The sequence below is a fragment of the Anopheles cruzii genome, unplaced genomic scaffold (genome assembly GCF_943734635.1).
Source record: "Anopheles cruzii unplaced genomic scaffold, idAnoCruzAS_RS32_06 scaffold00449_ctg1, whole genome shotgun sequence".
Classification (NCBI taxonomy): Eukaryota; Metazoa; Arthropoda; class Insecta; order Diptera; family Culicidae; genus Anopheles; species Anopheles cruzii.
The window spans coordinates 1-14,926 of NW_026454052.1; the positions used below are offsets into that span (position 1 = coordinate 1).

A 14,926-nucleotide genomic window follows, 5' to 3' on the forward strand; every position below is an offset into this window, starting at 1 on the left:
TGGTGATTAGTAAGTGATTAGTAGCGAGCGGTTCACCATGGTTCACCTCCATCTCCTCCATCACCTCGGCAGTGCGCTTGGCCCTTAGTTTGTGTGGCTGGCTGGGTGTGTGTGTGTGTGCGCGGGTTTTTCACGGTCACAGCTTCCCGGTCACCGCTACCGAAAGCTCCGGACGCTCCGTCTCACTCACTCAACCTCTCAACCCTCTCAACCAGCTCTCAGCTCAGCAGCTCAACCTCGGCGGCCGCGCGCAATCAATATCTCGGGCCCAAAAATCAACGCAACAACGTACGCAACGCACCGTAAGTACTTTCCTCTGGCTCTACGTGTGCGTGTGTGTATGTGTGTGTGCACGGTGCTGCACCCGGCACAAGGTGTGTGCTCCTCCGCCTCCACAGCCACGGCCACGGCCACGTGAAGTGCGTTTCTGTCACCCGGTCCCGGTGGCATTATTTCCACTCCTTCCTTCTCTCTCTGTCGCTCTCTGTCGCTCGCTCTCTCTCTCTCTCTCCGTTGCACATTTTCCACGCGGCCACCGCGAGAGGAATTTTTCTTGGGCCAAACCAAAGTCTTGACTTGGGAAGCCTTAGGGAAGCCAACCACCGGAGGCCGCCACCACGGCAAAATATCATCGCACACACAACCGTGCACACACACACACACACACCCAAGGGGTGCGATGGTCAATGGTGGTGCGGTGGTATCGTTCCTTTCTAGGCCCGGTCCGTTCTTCTTCCTGCGTCTTCTTGATATCCCTAATTGCCCTGTCTTCAAATCGCGCGCCAAGAAGGGGGTTACCCAAAGAGGAGAGGGGGGTGGGGGGAGGAGGGGTTCACGGGGTACTGCGTACTTTTGGGCAGTAAAAATAGACAGTAACAACAACAACAACAACGACGGCGGCGAAGCAAATAGATCGATCTGCAAAAGTAACCCACAACCCCTGGATGGATGGAATGGTCCTACAGAGGGAGGATTCTCTCCACGCCGGGGCGCCGGAAGAAGCGCCGGGTTCAGTAGGCTTACCCCCCTTCTGGATCACGCCATGGCACCGGGTTTGTGTGAGTTGACGGCACCCAAAAGTGCCCACCTGTCAGAAAGTGGCCCTCTGGAGGTGGCTCTCAGGTTCGGGAATCGGGTAGGTCTGGTAGGTCCGTGCGGAGTTCAACGTCTGGACGGTAGCCGTGCAATACGAGCCATCGGATGTGCTTACCTAGGTGTTTCCGTTTGGGGCGATATTTGAGGAGCGATACGCAACTTCGGTTCTGTGGTCGGGGTGATCGAACGACACGCACCACACACATACCACCACCTGCCTGGCACGGTGCGCGTTGCCCCTGGACTTACTGGACCTACTGGACCTGGACCTAAGCATCCAGCAGGTCCAGTCCGCCATAGAGTCAAGAGAGGTCGGTTCCAGGTCCACGACAAGACCAGTCACACTGGCGTGTCACACGCGACCCTTTCGATTCATCCAGGATCCGAGGAAGTCCGGTAGTCCGTGGTTTCAATCCCGTGGTTTGACAGTGTCACCGAACTGCTGACGGTGCCACCGAACCTGATGCCCGCAACCTGAATCTAGCCATGTAGCGAAATTAGAGAGCGGGAGCCGCCGCCGTCACCTGACTGACGAATTATTGCCACGTCCGTGACCACGGCCAACGGTAGAAATAATTGGTCGGCGGCGTAATGATGCGCATTCCAGTATACGCGCGCGAGCTCACGGCTCAGCTCGCGTCGTACATTCCGCGCGCAGTCCGCGGGAGCAGTAACTATTCTTGGCGCACCCACCCGGCGGCGGCGGCGGCTGAAGGTCAGATAATTATTTCGGTAATACCCACTCACACACACACGGGCTCGCGCACACGCACACGACTTACGGGGCAATCGGAAGGTATCGTCAGGTGGCGGCGTGTGTGTGTGTGTGGGCCGAGGCTCCGGTTAAGCCCGAGGGCCCCGTAATTAAAGATCGGGTCTCGGGTTCGGCCTCGAGGTCTCTAGCCACAAAAACACAGCTGACGCTTCAGCCGAGCAGGGCTTCGCACCGGCACTTCTGGGATGTCAGAAAGTCTTCAGAAAGGGTGTACCGAGGGCCCCGGATAAAGAATTAATCTGCTCGGAAGATATCCCGTAGCACGTAGGATCGTGCGTTGCTGACCGGGGCCTTCGGTATCGATAGCCGTTAGCCGTAATCTGGGCTGGCGCTGGCAATATCTGGTTGCCGCTTGTCAATGTCGGTTGGGTTGGCTAATCGCTAGCTCAAAATCGGGGCTTTACTTCACTATCGGGGCTGCTGCTGCTATCGGGAGCTGGTGACCAAATCGATAAGTCTTCAGGCGCACGCGCCCCGATAAGCGACCGGATGGGGCGATGTTGGACGTTTGTAGTTCCACACACAACGGAACTCTCGACGACGGAAGATACGGACTTTGCCGCCGCCGCCGCCGACCCAGAGTCAATGCATATGTCGCGGGCTTATCGGGCCCGCAACTAGGTTCCTGTGAAGGCCAACTTTCGACACCTAGCCCCGTCACTGACTAGCGGACCGGACCCGAATTCGGTCCGGCTTTTGGTGGAGAACCTTCGCGAGCTGTCAATCGGGCTTCTGGACAATCGGGACCATCACGGGGGCCACGGGGGCGGCATCTGTCATCGCGACCCGCAAAATCAAAACAAAGAAGAGTTGGCACTCGCTGTTCCCACGTTGGTTTTTATTTGTTTACAAATATAGAGTTCCACTTCTGATTGCCCTTTCTTATCAACCTTTTTAACCGCTCCCGGAGACAAATTTGCTAATTAAGAAACGCGATCGAAACGTTACCAGCGATACCGGATTCTCCCCGGACAGCCTTCAGCCTCTAGCTCTCTCGCTCGCTCCCTCTCGGTGAAGGCCACCGCCGCAGCAGTTGATGACGTTTATTTGTTTACAATTAATTTGCTTCCACAGACACCGACACCGACGACCGAGGTTGTGCACACTCTATCTCTCTCGACGACGACGGCGACGACGGATTGATCGGCGGCCATCGCCGGTTGCGAAGCGACCTACGACCTACGACGAGAGGCTGGCGCCGGCCAGGAGCACTGCACCCCATTCGCTCCCCCTCTGCGCCGCCGCGGTAGCGGGAGCGGGGTGCGTGGTTCAGGTGGGCGCAAATGGAAGCACCGACGGCCGGTGTCGCTGCCGCTGCCGCCGCCGCTGCTGCCGCCCGCGGTGATCTTAGGATCTCGGGGACGGGCGGGTCACCACCGACCACCGGCGGGCACCGGCTTCGCCGGAAGCGCCGGGACCGTCGGCACCGTCGGCTCCGTCGCCGCCGGAGACGCTCCGCCTCCGTCTGCCTCCGATGCTGAGGCGGCCCGGCCCGGTGCGCTCGCGTCGGAAGTCAGCCACAACAAACATTGCGATCACCACGCGTGTGTTTATCGCCAATTGCTGCGCCTCCCGTGTGCGTGTGTGCGTGTGTGTGTGTGTGCGTTGTGGCCGGCCACACGGACAGAGTGCAGTTTGATCGGCTCGGGCGTGTGTGTTGCACACAGCAGCAGCTCTGTTTGAGTTGCCGAAGAAACCGCGAAAAGAAACGTTCACAAGTCCACAAGTCCGCGCAGTGCGCGAGTGATTAGAGCAGTCAAAAAAGAAAAAAAACAACGACCAATACAGGTGAACCGAATTCGCGGAGTGATCGAATTCGCGGAGTACTCGAAAGTCTTCGTCCGTGAAAGTCGTGCTGTCTGTGCGCGTGTGTGGCGGGGTCGGAAGCGATGCGCCTGGGTCGCCAGTACCTCGCAGACGGCAGCATGTCCCAACGGAGGAAGATCCTGTGCGGTCTCTTCGGCGTTATCACCGGTCTGTTCGTTGGCGCCCTGCTGCGCAACTACCGCACGCTCGAAATCGTCAGCATGTGCAACTCTATCAACGGCATGAAGCAGAAATGTAAGTCAACACCCCGACAGACTCCGGTCCTTTTCCCCCCGAGAACCCAGATCCAGCGCGGTACGACATGCGGTCTCCCCCACACCATCGGCGTATCGGTGTCTCTCTGGCCTATTTTTAGATCTAATGTTAGCCAATACACGAGTCGGACAATCCGTTCCACGGAATGGATGGACCAGAACGTGTGGACCTTGATTGGCTTGCTCTGGGTACTTCATTATCATTACCTGAGGATCATTACCTCAGTTCTGGGGGAATTCAGTTGCCACTACCTGGGCTGAGCTGTGAGAATCCCTCGGAATCGGAATTGATCAGAAACTGACTGACGTGGACAAAAGTCAGGTAGTCGGTGACACACACGGTGTGCCGAAGACCCAGCACTGAACGAGCACCCAACAGGCGTAAAGTCAATCCAATCCCCCGCACCAACTTGATAAGCGTAAACAAAGGGTTCCCAGCTTGTATACCGACGGCGAACGAAAGCGAGAGCGATAGAGAGAGAGGGAGGAAGCAAGGAAACCACGGTCTACGGACCGCACCGCACCGCAGTGAAGTAATTTTCTCGGAATCCACAGCGATTTGGCGATGTGACGCATGAACGCTCTGCCGGCATTCTCGGCGTTAGGCAATTATACTCTCTCTCCAAAAAATATTCCTTTTATCATATTTGTCACATTTGGTCGCTTGAGACGAGTTCGTCCAGAGACTGAAAACGTCTTCTCTGGCGAACTCCAGTTCTTCTCCAGAAGCAGATTCCGAGCAGCAGAAGCTCTCACCAGCAGCAGCAGCAGCAGGGCATGGGCTGCTCACTCGTGGTCCCGCCGCTTGAATTGGCAGCAAAGAATGTGAGGCAACGCGCACCGCACGTCTGCGTGCCTCCATCACTCCATCAAAGATGCATTTAATGCATCACTAAACTATGACTACGGCCCCCTGGTAATGGGTTCTCCATGGGTTCTGTTATTTTTATCCACCACCGGCTGGTTCCTGGAACCAGCCCAAAAGCCGTGCCGCGCTTCCCGGCGGCATCTGGAATCGCATCCCGTGGAATAGCTGGGCCGAGGGGACATGGTCGTTTTGATCGTCAAGACGTCGGTGCTGGGCACACACAGTTCTGCCGCACTCAGGCCACTTGGTTGGCTGGTTTCCACTTGAGCGAGCCCCCGGGGATCGCTCGAGTTGGGTAAAACTGCTAGCCCTCTTGTTCGGAGGCATCTATCCGGTTACCAGCATTTAGATACGCACCCAGTCCAGACCAGACCAGGTTCGGATCAGCGAGCGCTGCGTGCTCTCTGCTTGGTCCACATGCGTACAACAACAAGCGTGATGGTTCTTCACAGCAACGCACGCTTCAGCGATCGTCTGTCACCGGACTCTCTACTCTGGTGTCTCAACCACCGTTGGGTTGGGAAATTGCATTCCAGATCGACGATGACGACGTTCGACGACGTCGAAGTCGGTGGTGGTCTGATCGAAGGCCCATCCGGCCGGGGGGATTATTTAAACATGGTCCCCAATCGTCCGGCTATCGGAAGCTGTAGGATAAATATTATGTACTCTAATGGCCGGACCGGGCCTTCTAATGCCGCCTTCTAATGGTTGCCGACGTCGGTGGTGCGTGGTGAGATTTATTTTGATTCATTTTGCTTCGCACTTTTCGAGCATTCGAAATGCACGATCGAACCAGGCCGGCTCTGGTCCACTGGTCTAGTTTTCGATGGTGTCGGGGCCAGTGCCGTCTCGGCTCAGCTCGGCTCGATTGAAGTCAGATCGGGTCTGGCTGGTTGATGAGAAAATTGCTGCCCCTGTTTTTTTTTTGCTTTGAAGGAACGTCGGCCAGGGCCACTTTCTTCGTACGTCAACCGCGAAGTTGGTGGGCGCATTATCTGGGCCGGCTCTCGGTAGTCGGCTCATCACCTCGTCGTCAATTGATGTTGATGAAAAAATTGCTCGCCGGCTCGCCGCGCTCGGCTTTTTGACGCCGTGGTTCTCGGCCAGATTTCTTCTCCGAGGCACGATTCTTCCAACCGAACGCCACCGCCATGCCGGCGTCACCTTGAACTGGACCGGATGTATAACTTCTCTCATTCTCTGTCTCGCTGCGCCGGGGTCGCTGCTCGCTACAATCCACGCCAACTCGCTGCGCAGCTGCACTAGACATCATCGGGCTGCAGGCGTCCGAGCTGCCGACCAACTCGCAGCGCACGCTCGTCTTCGTCGGTGTGATGACGGCGAAGGACTTCCTGCAGGGGCGGGCCCGCGCCGTGTACGAGACCTGGGGCCGGCAGATCCCGGGCCGGATAGCGTTCTTCAGCTCGCAGGACTCGGTCGCGCCCGACCTGCCGCTGGTCGCGCTCAAGGGCGTCGACGATCGGTACCCGCCGCAGAAGAAGAGCTTCATGATGCTCCACTACATGTACGAGCACTACATCGACCGGTTCGAGTGGTTCGTTCGGGCGGACGACGACGTCTACGTGCGCCCGGACCGGCTGGAGCGGTTCCTGCGCTCGATCGACAGCTCGAAACCGCAGTTCATCGGGCAGGCCGGCCGTGGCAACAGCGAAGACTTCGGTCTGCTGTCGCTCGAGTTTGACGAAAACTTCTGCATGGGCGGACCGGGCGTCATCATGAGCCGGGAGACGCTACGCCGGGTGGCACCCCACATCCCGACCTGCCTGAAGAATCTCTACAGCACCCACGAGGATGTCGAGGTTGGGCGGTGCGTCCAGAAGTTTGCCGGCATTCCCTGCACCTGGAACTACGAGGTACGGTAGTACCCGCCTGGGACCTCGACCTCTACCGAACCACACAATCTATCGTCACTCTCTCACACCCCCCCAGATGCAGTCCATCCTGCACCACAACTCGAGCGGCAACCGAGCGTTCTCGGGCAGCCTGAAGAACAAGGAGGTCCACAGCGCCATCACGCTACACCCGGTGAAGCAGCCCGCGTTCATGTACCGGCTGCACGCCTACATGCTCGGCCTGCGGGCGCAGGAGCTGCGCCAGGAGTCGCTGCTGCTGCACCGGGACATCGCCAAGATGACGTCGCTGCTGCAGATACCGCGGCAGATCAACAAGAACCTGGCGCCGGGCGTGCCCATCTTTCCGCGCGACGAAAGCAGCGCCGATTACCTCGGGGACCACAACGTGCTCGGTAGGACACCCGCTCGAGAGTGGTCGGGAGGTTTCTAGCGACATTGACTATTTTACTTCAAGGTGTGGCGCCAGACCTGAACCGTCACCGGCCCCGCACGCTCGACGAGCTGCTCGAGTGGGACTTTATCGCCAAGAGCCTCTACTCGGCCAACCACCCGAACCCGAAGCGCCGGATCGAGTCGTCTACGAAGGAGGGCCTGAGTGACGTCATCCGAGAGGTACGACTGGGGCTGCGGTGCCTAGGGGCAGATAACCTAACGTACGTTCGCTTCCCCATTGGCAGATCATGGAGCACATCAACAACTTCTCGCGCCAACGAGGCCGGATGATCGAGTTCCGGGAGCTGCTGTACGGGTACACGCGCGTCAACAGCCTGTACGGGCAGGACCTGATACTGGACCTGCTGCTGGTGTACAAAAAGTACCGCGGCAAGAAGATGACCGTGCCGGTACGGCGCCACCTCTACATCCAGCGCTCGTTCACCGAGATCCAGGTGCGCGAGGTGATCACGTCAGGAAGTCCGCACCAGGAACCGTCGTCGTCGGGCGGACCAGTCACTCAGAACCATGCCGTGCCGCTCCATACGATCACGCTCGGTAGGTACCCAACACCCCTCCCCATTGATCCATGCCCTCTACAAGTCCCCGTGTCTTCCCGGTAGATCGCATTTCGCATCGCATGAAGTCACTGCTGAGCGGTGGGCTCGGTCGGCTCACCGCGATGGCTGGCAACACTGCCGACACTGGCCGGGGGTGCGACCACAGCCGGATCGTGTTCGTGCTGCCGCTGTCCGGGCGGACCGAGACCTTCGGGCGGTTCCTGCGCAACTACGAAGAGGTAGCGCTCCGACCTACGGGAGGCTGGAACCCGTGCACGGACCTACTGGTGGCGCTGTACGTCGATGCACCCGAGTCACCGGCGCTCCTGACCCTACTGACCGGCCTGCAGTCCCGGCATCCGGCGGCCCGCATCAACTTCGTCCCACTGTCCGGGAACTTCTCGCGTGGTCTCGCCCTGGACCGGGCGACCAAGTCGTTGCACTGTGCCGACGATGACATCCTGTTCTTCATCGACGTAGACATGGTGTTCAGCGCCCAGTCGCTGGTGCGCATCCGGCAGAACGTGATCCGGGGCCGCCAGATCTACCTGCCGATCGTGTTCAGCGAGTACGCACCGGCACTGGAGTCGGGGGCCCCCGGGGGCGGCCCGACCACCGAGAGCGGTGACCTAAGGCCGCCGGCGGTCCGCAATTTCTCGGCACCGTACCCGATCACGGACGAGACCGGATACTTCCGCCAGTTCGGGTACGGGCTGGTCGGCATCTACAAGGCGGACCTGGAGCGCCCGGACCTGAAGGGCCTCAGCACCACCATCCAGGGCTGGGGCCTGGAGGACATCGTGTTCCTGGAGAACGTGATCGCGCTCAACCAGCGCGGTAACCTGCGGCTCCGGGCGATCGCTGACGGGCGCTGGAATCCACTGTCCAGCAGCGGCACGACACCCGCCCAGCTGCGCCCAGCGGTGGCAGCGGAGGCAACGTCACCGGCGGCGGCAGCGCTCCCGACGCCACCGACGCCGCCGACTCCGCCGGCTCCGCCGACACCTCCGCCAGCCGAGGAACTGAGCGTGTTCCGGGCGCCGGACCCGTCGCTCGTGCACGTCTTCCACCCAATACATTGTGATACCGACCTGGAGGAGGCCCAGTACAAGATGTGCCTCGGCACCAAGGCCAACACCCTCGGGAGTGCCGAGCGGCTGTACGCGCGGTTCAGCCACAGCCAGCCGCTGCTGGCGTTCGCGCGCTCCCAGAACCGCGCCAGCGGCTAAACGCCGTGCGGTGCGGGGACGTGCTGTGTAAATATACGTGCTAAGTCAGCTGTGTGGGTGTTTGGGGGGAAGAGTGGGTACGGTGCGACTGCGATTTCGGGGGCCTGGGCCACCAAGCAGTCTGGTGGTGTCTAGTGGTCTAGAGTTAGTTGGACATTAGTGATGGGATTGCGCGGACCTGCGAAAAACAAAAACGATAGGCCTGTAGATTAGAGTCTGTGGAGTATGTGTGTGTGTGTGTGCGCGTATGTGTGTGTATATTTCGCCGGCAGCGTAGCTTTAGCGAGCGTTAGGCTGGGGGCAACAATTGGGCTGGCAACATTGTCGCCCGTTTTTGCCGGGGCTTTCCGGGGCAACTCTCGAGCGCGGGCTGCGTGTCAGGTGTTCCTCACCTTGGTCTACAGCTGCTGATCTAGATAGGTAGCTAAATTACTAGAGTTCACCGAATTACTAGACTAGACTGGCCGTCCAGTGTAGGACAGCCAGTAGGACAGCCTTTTTGGTGGGTTTGGTGGGTTATACGAAAATAGGTTGTAAAACAGTTTAAAATAAAAGCATCGTTTCGAAACAGGATTCCCGCGCATCGGCAGGATCTTGATAATCTATTACTACTACTACTGCTGCGACTACTACTACTACTAATACTAGCGTTTCTATGTCCCACACGCCCGATACGATGCGAAATCACCGCTCCAACGGCTCCTCCAACGGGAGTGCACTAAGGTGCAACAACCCCCGAGAGTCGCCGTCGCCGCCCCCCCCTCCCCTCTGGTCATCCACCAATCCACCCTTGAATCAATAAGGCTCCGGCTGCAGGCGACGTCCGCTGGCCGCATCTCACAAAGATTCTCGCTCCACTCTGCTACTCCATTCTTCTTCTCCAGCTGCCCCATTCTGCTCCAGCACATGTGTGTGTGTGTGTGTGTGTGTATGTGTGTGTGTGTGTACGCTCCTTCACAAACACCCCGGTCATTGCGTGCGTGCGTGCGTGCGTGCGTGTATATAGACCGGAGATTCCGTTTCTCCCCGAGCGGCCACCGAGGACTCTGGTGATGCAAATCGATGCCCCCCGGGATCTCGGGGGCCCCCTACCGGAAACGCATCCTGGACAACGAAATGAGGGTTCACGCAAAAAGGTGCCCCATCTCCGTTTCCACCTTCTTTTTATGTGTTCGTTAACATGCGGTGCAGTCCCTTTCCCAGTGTACGCCATGTACCGGCGGGTTCGGCGCCCTTTGTGAGTTGCACCGCACCGCACCGAGGTCAGGCCAGAGGCCGGGATACACCGTTTCCACCTCGCCTCGCCTTCGTTGTCGTTGCAGCTGCTGGCCCTGCCCTGTGACCCAAATACCTAGTAACCCAGCAAGGAGCAGAGCAGCCTCCGTAACCGGCCGGTGAAGATGAAGATGCCGTTGGCAGACGGAAGACGGAGCGAGAATCGAGCAGAACATAACACCGGGGGCATCGGACCGGACCCTCGGCCTTCTCGGCAGTAAATAAGGCACCACAAGGTAGCAGCATCCTCCAGCATCCAGCATGGCAACCCCTTTTTCGACTTTCGATCCCCGCCAGCCGGCCACCCAGGCAACCTGCCAGCCTGCCGGTGCCACACGCTGCATTCCGGTGCAACAAAGCCCTGGGATGCCGGCGAAAGGGCAACGACCCCGACTACCCGAGAGCCCGAGAGTGTGTGTGTGTGTGTGTGCAGCACCCTTTTCGTTGCACGGTTCCACGCGGCATTAATTTCTTTGTTTGACGCGCGCACCGACATCGAGACGCTGCCGAGAGATTTTATGCAAACATCGCCACCCCGGACATCCCCCTCCCCCACCCCCCTTGGTGCCGACGAGCGAATGGTAAATTGAACGGGCTCGGGCTCGCCTACACGCAGATTAATAACTAGCGCGGCGAACCTGACCTGGCGAGCGGAGATCCTTGGGCGACCTGGGTGGACCTAGGCGGGACCGGGGGGGCGAAGGCAGGCACAACGAAATGCCGCACCGCCTGCTCAGCGCGAAATTGGACCGGATTATCGACCGACGCGCCCGGTGCGCCCGGTGCGCCCGGAACCGCGGTATGCGGTTTGGGAAAGGGCGGTTTTCCCGGCCACCGACTTTTCTTTTGATCGTTCACCTGGCTGGAGGCTAGCTGGGGGGGCTGTGTTGAGGTGTGGGCAGCGTCGAATTTCATGTCTTACGCACGTCGGCGTCGCGTCTCCAATTGCTCATGAAAATCCGCAACTCTCGAGTATTTGAAAATCCCTGAAACCCCGCGCGCGCGCTTGACACACGCCATTGAACGGTGACGGTGGGTGGAGATAAATTGTGATTGCATTCTGTGTGTGTGTGTGTGCCATTCCATTCTTCTTTGTTTCTCTCGCAGGTTTGGAACCCCGTTTCATCTCTGTCCGTGTCCGTGTCCACGTGCCGTGACTTTTTTGTTGTGGTCCAGTCCTCGTCTGGCTCCAAGTCCCAATAATTCAGCCACGCGACGCGGCGCGATGAGGTGAGTACTTCAGCCAGCAGCCGAAGCAGGTGGTAGTGCTTATCGGCCGTTGCGATTTTGGCAAAAAACGACAACGACGAAAAAAAAGGCAAGACTCCATTAACGCACGGCCAGATTGCGCTGGCGGTGGCCGTTGTGATGTCCTTTGTTCAACCACGTCAGTCAGTCAGTCAAGACGCTGAACCAGCCCGGGGGGGAGGGGGGCTGCTCCTAGACGCACCGAATTGGATTTCTTCCAGAAGTCCGTTATCCCAGAGATCCGCCCAGGAGGCTTCCCAGGTTCCAGGGGCCGTGTCCGACGTGGGTGAGCGAGCCAGAGCGGGGTAAAACACCGTTTCCGGGGCAAATATTTGTTGATACTTAGCCACGAATTTCCCTCTCAATAGCTGCATCCCCGCTGGGCGTCACCCTCTCCTACTCCGCAGGGCAGAGACTCACTCACTCATCACTCTCGGCAGAGATCGGCACTCAGTGCAAGAATTCTTTCCTTTCGCCTGTTGTTTATTCCTTTCCCCAACTTGAGTGTGTGTGAGTCACGTTTCTTGGGCCGAGGCACGGAAGAAAAGGATGAATAACGGACACAGCAAAAAACCGCAATCTTCAACTCAAGTACCCGAGGATACCCCGAGCTAAGGGCCGGGGCCCGGGTGAGCCACGCAATTTGGGCGCAATTTCTTGCTATTGCGCGCCGCCATACATCTTAAGAGCCGAAGGTCCTCCGAGCGAGGAAACAATTGGTCACCGCCCGTCCCCGGCGACCGTCCCGGCGGCACCAGTCACTCCTCCCTCGGCAGCCGGGATCTTGAACCAATGGCGGCAGCGTAATGATAATTACACGTGTTTCAAGTGCACGGCTTTCGGCACTTTTCCACTCGAACCCTCGTAACAGACCGTGTACCCCCGCGCGCGCGACCGCGCGCTCAGGGCATTCAAATCGATGGACCGCCTGGACTTCTTCTCCTCGGGGCCCGGAGAGTGCCGGAGAACCAAATGGACCAAAACAGAATCCTGCGCGGGTGGTGGTTCTGGGCGTCGCAAAAAGGTTTAGTGTCTGGTCGGGGCCGTCATTTTTTGCGCCACATATTTTCCACGGGCTTCCACAGACCTACGGCCCCCATAAAACTTACCGAGGGGGGGGACCCGGACCAAGACCACCACATAAACGTTAATTAATCTCTGACCATTTGGTGACCGACCGACCCGGGAGTTCGGGAAGGGATGAGTCCATCACCTAGCATGCTACACACAACAGTGGCAGCAGCAGCAACGGCAGCCGCCAGGAAGTTGCTCCTGGAGGGTTAGTGAGCTGTAAATAAAACTCTTGCCCCGGGCAACAACGGGGCGACATCAATCGGGCGTCACTTGTTGGCTAGCCGGCAATTTGTACTACGGCCAGCGAGGGCTGCCAGCGCTTCGGTTATAGTGCTTTTAGTTTTATTATAACACAGTCCGGTCCGGAGTGCGGACACATGGCGGACACATGGCGGCACGGTGAGTGGCACTTTGACGAATTTCGGTCGAGCGAAACGGCTGCTTACTTATTGATGTACGCTCCGGCTCCAAGACTCCAGACTCCAGAGAAACGTCCAGATCTAACCGCTATCAGGTATCGGCGCCCTCGCGCGCTGGACTCTAATTGTCGCCGCAATACTAGCCGGGCCCGGGCGTCCCATCAAACATTCATTAATAAACTTCGCCCGAGCTCAGCGCTGCGCTTGGGCCTTGGGCGGAACTGGAGGATTGAATGCCCGGAACACTAATTGAATGCGCTCCACTCCCGGAATGCTTTACTGGCTGGCTCTGGAACGTCGGAACGTGGTGGTCAACGTGTGGTGGTCAATCTTCGGCGTCACCAGTGTCAGGTCGGAAAAAGGTCGGGGAAGATTTGAACAATCGGCACTGGCACGGCACTGCTTACGAGCCACTCGATTACGGGCTGGTCGATTAACTTCGACGACTACGTCATCGACGACTTTTTGGGGCGATTCTCCTTCAAGAATCGTCTTCGTGCGCCACGTGCGTCGGGTCGGGACAATGGTGCCCAGAAAAGATAGCCTCGGACATCTCGGGCCGGCGTAACACTTGACGGTGGGCAACAAATCCCCAAACGACACTGCAGTACCTGACCCGTGGGGCGGCGGCCTGGGGAAAGGGCGAACCGGAATAATTACGGCCAAGCCATTGTCCATTATCAGCAGGTGGTGGTTCATCTGCCCGACCGACACTCCTAAACCGGAACGTCATCGGAACGGAAGCGGCTACTAGCCAGACTACCCAGATCGCTGGCTGGATCAGAGTAATCCAGATAAATATTTGTTTCGAAACTTAATCAAACATTAGACTTTACAACTCCGGCTCGGTATCGGGCAGGAAGCAGTGGAGTGGAGTACGTCATTAGTCTTCCTCCCTCCCACAGGTCGGCCCTTCACGATTGACACGTCGATCGGCAGCGAGCGAGAGTTGTTGCGGTAAGATAAACTAACGGGACGTGGACGTGGAAAGTATGTTGCACACAGTTGCGAGCATGGGGACTCTCGGGGAGGCTCACCTTCAGAGATTCATCATCTGCGACTGACAACAAAAGCTCGACCCGGGATGGGACACACACACACACACAGTTTGCGCCCAGTCCGGTAGTTTATCCGGCCGACCGGAGTGTAGGGTGAGACCCCCCCAGCTTCCCCTTCCACCCCTCCAGGTGCTGGGAGTCCAACCCCCGGGTCCGGTACGGGAATCGGGCCAAATTTCGAATATATTCAAAGGATTTCGGATACTGGATAGTCCGTGTGGTTCAGTGGCTCAGACCGTGAGTCGTAACACACCCTGACAATCAACATGTGGCGACCGTGCGGTGCGGTGCGGTGTGGTGTGCGTAATGCGCAAATAATTCGGAACGGTGCGCTCGGCGGGAGACGTAGTGTGTTTTGGACCAAGCGGGAGTGTCGGGAGTTAAATCGGATGGTCATCGAGCCCGAGATAAGCGTCGGTGTCGTCGTCGTCGTCGTCGTCGTCGTCATCGTGCTGGAAATTAGTTCGGACTCGAACCGATCGGGTTGGGTGGGTGCGGTAGTCAATGTGTCTGTCAATGTCCAGTTGCCATTCCAAGTCTGACTAGCTGACTGCTAGCTGGGTGCGGTCGCCAGAAGCTGCACCGTCACGGAAGGATGTGTGTGGGCCAGGAGTTGAAGGTTGCCTCGTGAATCGAAAGAAACAAAGAAAGAAGGCGTAGAACCCCGGGCGTGTTGGCAGAACTACTCGGCAGATAAATCAAGACGGCGGCGGAGGCCTCGGAACTGGCGTGGCGTGGCCGGTCGCTTAAATTACTGTCACAACCGGGCGGCAGGGCAGTGGGCAGGGCTTTCAGCCTCTGCCTGCTTCTCAGCCTCGAAGCGGCTCGAATGCGGGGTCGATTATTGAATGTCATCGAATTAGTTCCAGTTCCAGAAGGCTGCAGCAGAGCTCGACTCCTGCCGACTATCCTCCAGCTGCGGGCGGACCGGGTCA

The 14,926-nt window shown here is 58.3% G+C and overlaps 1 protein-coding gene across 1 annotated transcript; it reads left to right on the forward strand.

Moving 5' to 3' along the window:
* Positions 1 to 3,795: 3,795 nt before the first annotated feature.
* Positions 3,796 to 9,079, forward strand: LOC128276077 (chondroitin sulfate synthase 1). Its single transcript, XM_053014545.1, has 6 exons — positions 3,796 to 3,931; positions 6,080 to 6,696; positions 6,773 to 7,088; positions 7,151 to 7,308; positions 7,374 to 7,686; positions 7,752 to 9,079. The coding sequence occupies exons 1-6, from the start codon at positions 3,796 to 3,798 to the stop codon at positions 8,915 to 8,917; spliced, it is 2,706 nt and encodes a 901-aa protein (XP_052870505.1). The 3' UTR covers positions 8,918 to 9,079.
* Positions 9,080 to 14,926: the final 5,847 nt, after the last annotated feature.

Excerpts from the sequence above, each read along its gene's own strand:
- LOC128276077 (XM_053014545.1), top strand. The coding sequence starts at position 3,796 with ATGTCCCAACGGAGGAAGATCCTGTGCGGTCTCTTCGGCGTTATCACC. Across the intron at positions 6,697-6,772 it reads CCTGCACCTGGAACTACGAG|ATGCAGTCCATCCTGCACCA; the intron begins GTACGGTAGTAC and ends ACACCCCCCCAG. Across the intron at positions 7,089-7,150 it reads CGGGGACCACAACGTGCTCG|GTGTGGCGCCAGACCTGAAC; the intron begins GTAGGACACCCG and ends TTTTACTTCAAG.